The sequence below is a fragment of the Ursus arctos genome, unplaced genomic scaffold (genome assembly GCF_023065955.2).
Source record: "Ursus arctos isolate Adak ecotype North America unplaced genomic scaffold, UrsArc2.0 scaffold_3, whole genome shotgun sequence".
Lineage (NCBI taxonomy): Eukaryota > Metazoa > Chordata > Mammalia > Carnivora > Ursidae > Ursus > Ursus arctos.
This window is the reverse complement of record NW_026622985.1, coordinates 70,382,187-70,392,717: the sequence shown is the minus strand read 5'-3', so window position 1 is coordinate 70,392,717 and position 10,531 is coordinate 70,382,187. Positions and strand designations below refer to the sequence as shown.

At 36.7% G+C, this 10,531-nt stretch overlaps 1 protein-coding gene across 1 annotated transcript in view; it reads right to left on the bottom strand.

The window, feature by feature from the left end:
• Nucleotides 1-6,934: 6,934 nt before the first annotated feature.
• CAPZA2 (capping actin protein of muscle Z-line subunit alpha 2) overlaps nucleotides 6,935-10,531 on the bottom strand; it is a 55,867-nt gene continuing 52,270 nt past the window's right edge. The window contains exons 9-10 of the mRNA XM_026509883.4: nucleotides 9,204-9,266; nucleotides 6,935-8,344 (exon numbers count right to left, since the gene is read on the bottom strand). Coding sequence (XP_026365668.1) covers nucleotides 8,204-8,344; nucleotides 9,204-9,266 — 204 coding nt within the window. The 3' untranslated portion in view covers nucleotides 6,935-8,203. The remainder of the gene's footprint in view (nucleotides 8,345-9,203; nucleotides 9,267-10,531) is intronic.

Below are 10,531 nucleotides of genomic sequence, written 5' to 3'. Positions count from 1 at the left end.
GCACCCCTCCCTAAGGAGAGAACCCCAAATACCTATCCTCTTACTGCAGTCAGTTCAAAGTACAAAACATCTGAGGATGCAGTTTTCCTCCTCAGGAACAAATGTGTCTCCTCATTGTCCTGAAACCATAAATTATAAGATGTTACCCACTCTAACACACCCACTACAAAATGGAGTTGTAGGGACCGAATAATCACAATTCAAAAACATAACAAAGTGGAAATTACATATCATCATTGCTTATCAAATACCACTCTGTAGTTAACTTCAGGGTCTCCCTACTCAGGCTATAATGTGAGTTCTTTGGTTAGCCATGGAGCAGCCCTGATTCTGCTCTTTGGGAAGAACTCCTTGTCCATTCTTCACAGGAAGGTTCTTCATTTTCCATTATCCTTCCCAGTTACAACTGGGGTTGTGCAGCTGGCAAAGCTCACCGTAGTTGATTAGGGTGACCACACAGAGCACTTCATCTAGAATGGTACCTGTTCACACCTGCTATCAATGCAAGCATTAAAGCTCCCCATTCTCTCTCAAAATTACTCTGGTTTGGGTAATAAATTACATAATCACTCCATTCCTAAATTCAATTCACAAGGAACTGAATTCTGCCAACCACATGAGCTTGGAAGAGAACCCCAAGTCTCAGGGGAGATTGCAGCCCAAGACGTCACTTTGATTTCAGCCAGGGGAGACCCTGAACAGAGGACCCAGCTAATATGTGACTGGACTCCTGACCCATGGAAACTGAGATAATGAATTTGCATTGTTTTTAGAGGTTACTTTTGTTAAAATCCCATACACAGAAATAATAAACTAATAAACCTTCTGAAACAATGGGCTTGGGTGGGAAGGCAACACCCTTATTCTCATCTCTGCTGATAGTATCACTCTGAACTTGCAGTCTAAGCATTACAAGCAAGAGAAAACAATCCTGGCAGTTTCAGTGGGCTTGGGAACACTTCAATAATTAGCACAAGACAATCCTTGCAAGATCTGACATCGCGAGAACTCAACTGGGTTCCTCTCAAGCATCTCAGACATAGGAGGGACTACGTGCAGCTCTTAACCCTTTCCTTCCATCTCAGTTTGGAGATTATCTTTAGCCTGAGGGCACAGGTCACCATTCTGAATCTGTCATCTTTCTTATTATTAAAGCCATGTTGGGGCGCCTGAGTGGCTCAGTTAAGAGTCCGACTTTTTTTTTTTTTTAAGATTTTGTCAGAGAGAGAGAGCACAAGCCAGGGGGGAACAGCAGGCAGAGGGAAAAGCAGGCTCCCTGCCAAGCAAGGAGCCCAACGTAGGACTCGATCCCAGAGTCCTGGGATCATGACCAGAGCCAAAGCTTTATCAACTGAGCTACCCAGGCATCCCAAGAGTCCGACTCTTGATTTCTGCTCAGGTCATGATCTCAGAGTTGGGAGATTGAGCCCTGAGTCGGGCTCCGTGCTGGGCATAGCGCCTGCTTAAAATTTCTCTCACCTTCCCCCTTTGCCCCTCCCCTCTCCAATACATTAAAAAAAATAAAGCCATGTAATTCTACTTTCCAAGGTATTTGAGGCAAGAATTTGTTTTGTCATGGCCTAACAAGATCACTAGCTTTCTAGCTTGCAATATTTGTGCCCTACTGAATCCTCCCAGCCAATGGAGCAATATTCCTGTCCTCTAGGGGGTTATCCTTGATTGTCACAAGGATTAGATGTCATTGGCCTTTTGGGCAGAGGTGATAAAAATGCATGAGTGCAGAGTTTGCGCATTGCACTGTACCCAAACATCAGCAGAACCCGGTGATATACGTTGCCTTTAGTCAATGCCACATTTTAGGTTTTGTTACCTGTAAGACCCCACTTCTGGTACCAAATTGTGTATGGAATGAGACGCATAAGTAATTTTAAAAAACACCCCAAAACAGCAGTGGCTTAAATAAGGTACAAATTTATTTCTCAATTAAAGTCCAATTAGGCAGTGCAAGATTGGTAAGACGCTCTCTGTCGTGGGACTCCAGCTTCATAGGATCTGCTTTTCAACTATCTATCGGGCTCAATTATCACATTGTGGGTACTTATTAGACATTAGGAAAATTGTCAACTAAGTGGCAAATACGTTTTCTCCTATGCATGGTTTGTTTTTCAACTTTGCTTACAGTAAAGCCATACAGAAAATCTTCATTTTTATGAAGCCAAATATATTAATTTTCATTGTATAGATTGCAAGGTTTGTCTTAGAAACATCTAATACTCTTATTATTCTGAAATTATTTAGAAGTCGTTAGCATGATTTAAGAGCTTTTATAATTTATACCATTAAATCTCTGATCCAATTTTAACTTGGTATGAGGTGTGACGTATGGATCCAAATTTATTTTTTCCAGCTGACTACCCTCTTGTCACACCACCACTTACAGAGTAGATGTTCATCTTTACCCCACTGGTTTGAGATGCTGTCTTTGAAATCAGTACTGAGTGTAACATCTTATGAAATATTTTACTGAGAGAACTGTTTCTTTCCTTTAATATGCTAATGTAATGGATTACTAGATTTGTTAACAAGAAATAATCATTGCATTCCAGTTATAAATCCTAGTTGGTCATAATGCAATATGCTTTGGTTATTACTGTAGTTTAACTTTATGGGGGGGGTTTCATCAATAGTTTTTTGTGTGTGCTTTTCTTATTTAAGGTTACATATGCCAGGCTCATTAAATGTACTTCCATCTCTTTCTGACATTCAGAATGATATCTATAACACAGAAATGATCTTAATATGAAGAGTCTGATAAAATTCACTATAAAACAACATGGGTCGGGGCGCCTGGGTGGCACAGCGGTTAAGCGTTTGCCTTCGACTCAGGGCGTGATCCTGGTGTTATGGGATCGAGCCCCACATCAGGCTCCTCCGCTATGAGCCTGCTTCTTCCTCTCCCACTCCCCCTGCTTGTGTTCCCTCTCTCGCTGGCTGTCTATCTCTGTCAAATAAATAAATAAAATCTTTAAAAAAAAAAAAAAACAACATGGGTCTACTGACTTTTTAAAGCGGTATGAGTAAACTTCCTATTCAATTCATTGTGATTATGACCTTTTGCCATTTTTACTACCTTCACCTCAGTCAACTTTGTACATACTTCTCTCATACAGAGTTCCAAATTGGCATAAATTGTATATTTAAGTTATAAAATACCAGACATGCCTGCGTACCTATCACCTAGTTTACAAAACGAATTCTTAGTTACAGTTGAATCCCTCTATACTGTTCCCCAATCCCATTCCCCCGTCTTCCCCACACACTATGCTGGTTTTTGTAAACTCATTGTTTTACACATACACTGTATATAAATTAGTTTCAGAAGTTAACTTACACTCAAAACTGTACTTACTTTCTGCAACTTGTTCTTTTCTCTCAACATTTATACTATGTTGCTCTATGCAACTCCAGCTCATGAGTTTTTAAAAGCTGTATGCTACCCTAGTGTCAACAAACCACAGTATCTGTATTAATCTCTGTTGCTCATTTAGACTGACTTAAGGTTTTCCCAATACAAGTCTCTGCCATTTGTTTCTCCTTTGTAAAGTCCCAAAATAAGGGGGAAATGAGCACATACGAGAATTTTCCTTTTCAAAAAATTTTTTAAAAATTAAATTTAGCTTTTTCTACATTTGAGATACTTTCAGCATCCTGGAACACTGCATCTCGTATATTTTCCTGGGCATCTAACTTCTACCTAAGAGATCTGTGGCTCCTTGGTATCTCTTTCACATTCCTTTGTGAAACAAGAGGCAAGCCCTTATTTTCAAGTAGAAATCTGGAAAAGATCTGCATCAGTGTTCATTCAGATTCGGCTAAGTTAGCAAGCTAGCAGCACGAAACTTGAAGCCAAAGAGACAGACAGTGATTTTTACTGTTCAGTCATAATTTCTGGGGGTATCCATTTACTCTTTCAATATTTATTTGGTTTAAAAGCTGGGCATTTCACAAATTTCCCCAAGAAATCATCTCCTAAGACATACCAACCAACTCTGTTTCCTTAACGATCTTCTATTAATCGGAGCTTTAACTTCACAGAGTGAAGATGTTATGAGAATGAGTGGCTGATTTAACATCTGCGATATGTGTATTCTCTAGCCAGTTTGCAGGAAAAAAATCTTTGTTCTCTGGTACAGTCATACTACACAAGAATTAGAAATTGACAGTTTTTAACACTATGTTAAAACTGACATTAAACTAACTACCACAATTTTCTTAGATTATACCAAAAGTAGGGATAAAATGTTCTAGTATCTTATTAGCCATACTCAAGTTTTATAAGAACACTTATTTTTAATTTTACCCTTCCTGTTGACTTCATTTTAGGGTTTATTATTATATATATCTAACGAATCATGTCATTTTTTCAACTGGATAATGCTAACTGACCCACAACATATCAGAGAGCTCTACAAAAAACCTACTAGCTATATTTTGATGCTTCATTAAGATACAAGAGGATTTCCTGCCTACCTGCTACATACATACTTACAAAAAATATTCCTGTGCTAAAGTAGAGTTTGCACTCATCCTTTCCAGGAAAACTTTCTTAGCTGCCCATTTCTTTAAAAGCTACCTTAGGTAAGTTAGGACTGAAGTTTGTCTTGTAAATACTGTGTTCCCCATAGCACACCTTCCTAAATATGCTCACGATGTACCAAGATAAGAGTCCCCTCAAGCCTTAGAGCAGTTGGCAAGCATTCTAATCCATTTCTCCCAGAATGCCTTCAAATGGCATCGCTTTCTATATATTTTGGGATATAAAAAAGTTTAGAGTACCCTTCTATAGACCCATGACTACTTTATAGATTCCTTCAAGAAATACTTTTATATTTTCCGGACTCTACAATGCCTAGAATGGTTCTCTGAACAGTGTGATCAATCTTAAATGATCTAACATTAATTTCTAATACCTATTAGACCTTAAAAGTTTCACTGCTTATTTTAATTTTAATGGAATATTTTGAATATTTTCCAATAGCTGGCACCACTGGCCAATCCTAAGTAAAGCTTTTGTATAATACTCAGAGTATCAAATGTGAAGATGCGTATACAAAGTCATGCCTTTAAAAATTTTTCAGTTTCAAGGACAAAAACGCTACAACTTAGGAATAGCAAGTACATTGTGATGCTGCTTTTAAATAATCTATCCTAGAGAAGTGAAAAGAAATGCACGTTCTTCTTAGGATGTTTCGCAACACATATGCATTACCAAACACCTGTGTTAACTGCTGGCAAAATATGCCTTTATATTTCATACCCATTAGCTGGCAAAGGCACAAACTGATTAACAGCATGGAAGATCTTTTCAAAGGATCTTGCATCATTCCAAAGCTTTTGGTATAACTAAGTAAAAAATGATTTTAACCACAGAAAGTGCCACCCGAATGCTATGGAATTACCTAAAGTTGTCTTTAATTACTTTCCTAAGAATTTCACTTTTCAAGAACATTTTTAATGAACCGGAACTTCCGGAATACCTTTTTTTAAATCCTCCTGTTTCCATTTTAATTTCCAAAATTCCAAATGAAGAAAAGCCTCATGAATATCTGTACCATGTTATTTACTTAACTCATACAAATGTATTATAAATGTGTATCTAGGCGTGGTCTCGAAAAACAGCACTCATGTCAGAATACTTACTTCCACTGTAATTCTTGATTTCAATACTCCACAGCGACCCCAGGCTTCACAGCTGCTTGAACTCCTCTCCCCTCCTACCTCCACCAGTCACTTCTTCGATCCTACTATCATTACAAGTAGGTGTAACTCCTCAAAATCTCAGTTTTAAACACATCACCCTAACCACCATTTCCTACACTGCCAGATCATTCCCTTCCAGTACCCCAACTCCAACCACACCCATAACCCAACGATTGTGCCACACTTTCACTATTCTGCTCCCCTCCTGGCTTCATCCCCCTCCTCCCCTTACCGAGCTTAAGTTCCACAGGCTATCATTACAAGCTTGTCCCCTCTTCCCCTGGTCAGTCAGCCTCTCTTGGCAAAACCACAACCTTGGTTAAATTCAATTCATCTACTCTATGCCTGCACCCATGCAGCTCTACATGCTTAAGAGAGCCATACTCGCTAGTCTCACTGAATTGTCACTAACTTTGAGTTAGGCTTCATTTGATCTGGCTACCAAACCCTGTCGCCCAGGTCCATTCACTCTCCTGCTTTTCCAGCCCAGAGGACCCCTCTACCTCCTGTCTCCAGTATCTAACTGCTACATGGTATTTCCCCTTGAAACAGAACAGTGAGCTCCTGACCAGCCCTCCCCCCAATTTCTCAACCCCAAAATGTCTCTGACATTTCTCTTTATCTCGTATTCCACAACCAAATTTTGGCATATCTTTTTTATTTTACCTTTATTGCATATCCAGAACTCACTACCTCCATAGCCTATAGCTACCACCTCAGACCAAGCCTGCATTTGTTCTCAACTAGATTACTGCACCAGCCTCCTAACTATACCGCGAATTTTACCCTTGCCTCCACCATACTTCACCTTTAAGTCATCACCTTAAAGACAAATGCATGTATTTTCAAGATTGCATTCTAGGCCATAAAACAGCCAAAGTAACTGACCTTAAGGGGATAAAAACCCATGATAGTCCAACTGATACGATGGAGCCAGCCAATTAAGGATTCACCTAGTATTTAGTTCAGAATCACCCAAGACTTTTGAAAATGTCTTTTAAAAAAGGAAAGAGATAATTAACATTGCGAATTCATTTTCTTCAGAAATCCCAATATGGCAAAACTAGAGAAAACGATTTAACCAAACTAGAGAAAACGATTTAACCCAAACTATCAAATTTCATATTAAATTCTCAATGTTTTCAAAGCCCAACTCTGATTTTTAAAAAGAAATTAAATAACATGCTTTCACTGAGAAAACTTTTAAATTCTATACGGTTCAAGCTAATGAAATATTTTATTGTACATAATAAAAGTGGTATTTTTAAAAAAACACTTCCAGGCCCAGACATCTCCAAAAGTATGTGAGGAAAGGATTCCACTGGAGTATAATAAGCAATACTCGACTGAATGAAACCATAAATCCACCCCCACTCTCTATAGTAAATACTAACATTCACCACAGGTTTGAAATTCCTGTAGCATCAGTAAATGTATATTTTAAAATATTACAAACATGCTTATGATGCATAGGAAGATGGAAAAATTTAGACTATAATGCACACCATATGTACTCCCAGCTTTTCTAATTTACAGCCAGTAAGAATCACAATATCCAAAGAAAGTATTTTAAAATAGTATACGACTCACTGATAAGTGATATTCTACTCAAATAAATAGGAAAATTTTCATTTTAATGTCACACTGAATTTCAGTACTTTTCAATTCAAGAAAAGAAATAAACTGAGACATGGTCATGAGTTCAGGATTATATATATTACAATTTGCCTTGTTATAATACATTTGTGGCTTATGATAAAAATAACTCAGGGACATATGGAGTTTAAGCTAATTTGCGTCACAAGAAAAAAGCATTAATGCATTTCTGAAATAAGTATTTTCATTTAATTTCAGAATCTCAAAACAGCATTAGACCTTGGCCTTGTTTAAAAAAAGTTTAGTTAAACACTAAGCTAGCTAAATAACCTTCTTGAAAGGTTCAAACACAATTGATATAGAAAATGCTTTCCCTCTAATCTCAATCTTACATAAATGGAAGAGGTGAGGGGGAAAAGGTAGACAATTTCTTTAGCAGCATATATGGCTAAATCCATCAACCACCTTAAACTAGAATGTCCATTATTGACCCCATTAAAAAGAACTGGGCAAATATCAAAAGTTACCCACTTCATAAACCAAAAGACAACAATTTAAGGGTTACGATAAGTAAAATATTTCTGAAACACTTCAAAAACTTTTAACATTAAACTAGAGGCATCGCCTCTTAATTATAAGAAAGAAAGGTATAACAGAAAGTAAAAGACATTTAAACTAAACTGATTTTCAATCTTCTTTGAACAAAAGAAATGAAAAATAATGGTTGATTAGCTAAGCTTTGTGCTCTAACCAAACTAATTAATTACAGTGATTTTAAATGGCAACAGCCCATCTGACTGGGTAGCTTGACAGTTCTGAATACTTTTGCAATGATTTTTTTTTTAACGCAAAGACATTAAAATGATCCGGTCATGCAATGTTCATCTTATGCATTCTGCATCTCTTTGCCAATCTTGTAGCTAAGGATCTTGTTCCAGTCAATCTTGGTGCGTGTGACTGGCAATTGTCGACGTAAGGCTTTGAAAGTAGTGTCTGACATTGTCTGGTAATTCTCACTGATGGCGGTCTATGAAAAACAGTAGTTAGAAGTTTAAATAAAAGGAAGAGAACAATTTATAAAGCACACAGATGTTTTAGAAAAACCTTTATTTAACCAGCCTACTTCAGTTTCTAAAAAGGGAAAAAAAAAAAAAAAAAAAAAAAGTCTAATAAAAACCCCAATGTGGTTTTAAAAACTTTAAAAGCAGCTAAGAGGGCCACCTGGGTGGCTCCGTCAGTTAAGCATTTGACTCTTGATCTCGGCTCAAGTCTGGATTTCATGGTCGTGAGTTCAAGAGTCACGTACTCTACCGACTTAGCCAGCCAAGCGCCCCTACAAGGAAAAGCCTATGATCATTTTGAATAATTAAATTTAATGAAATGAAACTGCAAATTAGATTTAATATTTGCATATTCTCATTTTGGATCTATTTTACTATTTCACTCAGAACAATTTTATAAATTATTGTTTCCAAGGAGCATTAATATGGCTAATCCACAAACTAAATATGTAAGTTCAAAAGTATAGTTTAGAAGCTGATAAAACATGTAAAAAATAAGAATATAAGTGAAGTAAGACCTAAACAGATTACACATAATCTAAATACTTTGGGAAATACTTCATAAATTAAAATTTCCAATCAAGAATAAAGTAACCATTTAAAATCTTGGCATGTTGTGACTAACACTCAGAAATTACAGTTGGCTAAAACTGAGTTTTGGTCACATTTTCATAAGTTTGCCACTGAATTAAAAACAAGCAAATAAACGAAAAAACAACAAAAAAAACCCCTATGTTTTATTATAGTGAAACAAATGAAAAAAATTCAGGCTAAATTCATTATTTAAGGCAAATATAAATCATATGATATTTTTGAAAAACATACCTGGTATTCATTTTCTGCAGCTTCTACAATCTTTATAAATTCTTTTGCTGTTTGCACCTCATTCTGAATAAAAAACAAAACCAAAAGTAAATAGTAATTTAGACTACACTATTTCTTTTAAGTTTTGAATTTTTTTATGAGTATAACTGACAAAGTTACAGTAGTTTCAGCTGAACAACATAGTGATTTAACAAGTTTATGCATTATGCTAAGCTCACAAGTGTAGCTACCATCTGTCAACATACAATGCTATTACAGTATCATTGATTATGTTTCTTATTCTGTGCCTTTTATTCCCATGACTTATTCATTCCATAACTAGAAGCCTGTATTTTCCACTCCACTTCACCATTTTGCCCTTCCCCTCTGGCAACCATCAGTTTGTTCTCTATATTTACATATGCTTTTTGTTTATTCATTTTTTTCTTAATTCCACAGATGAGCGAAATCATATGATATCTGACTTTCTCCATCTGACTTATTTCACTTAGTATAATACCCTCTAGGTCCAACCATGTTGTTGCACATAGCAAAAAAAAAAAACCCAAAAAACAAAAAACAAAAAAACCCGCATCCTTTTTTAAGGCTGTGTAATATTCCACTGTGTGTGTATAATTGTAAAAACACAGTTGTGTATGTAACCCCCCCATCTTCCTTATCCATTCGTCCTTTAGTAGATACTTCGATTGCTTCCATATCTTGTCTATTGTAAATAATGTTGCAATAAACATTCCTGTATCTTTTCTAATTAGTGTTTTCATTCTCTTTGGGTAAATATCCAGCAGTGAAATTATTGAATCATATGGTATTCCTATTTTTAAGATTCTCAGGAACGTCCATACCATTTTCCACAGTGGGTACACTAGTTTGCATTCCTACCAACAATGAATGAGGGTTCCTTTTCCTCCACATCCTTGCCAACACTAATTATTTCTTGTCTTTTTGATTTTAGCATCCTGACAGGTGAAAGGTGATATATCATTGTGGTATTGATTTGCATTTCCCTGATGATTAGTGATGCTGAGAATCTCTTCATGTGTCTGTTGGCTATCTGTATGTCTTCTTTAAAAAAGATGTCTGTTCAGGTCGTCTACCCATTTTTTAATCAGACTGTTTATTTTTTTGCTGCTGAATTGTCTAAGTTTTTTTTTTTTTTTTTTAGATTATATTTATTTATTGACAGAGAAGGAGAGAGAGCACAAGTAGGGGGAGCAGCAGGCAGAGGGAGAGGGAGAAGCAGGTTCCTCACTAAGGAGGGAAGCCTGATGTGGGGCTCGATCCCAGGACCCTGGGATCATGACCTGAGCTGAAGGCAGATGCTTAACCAG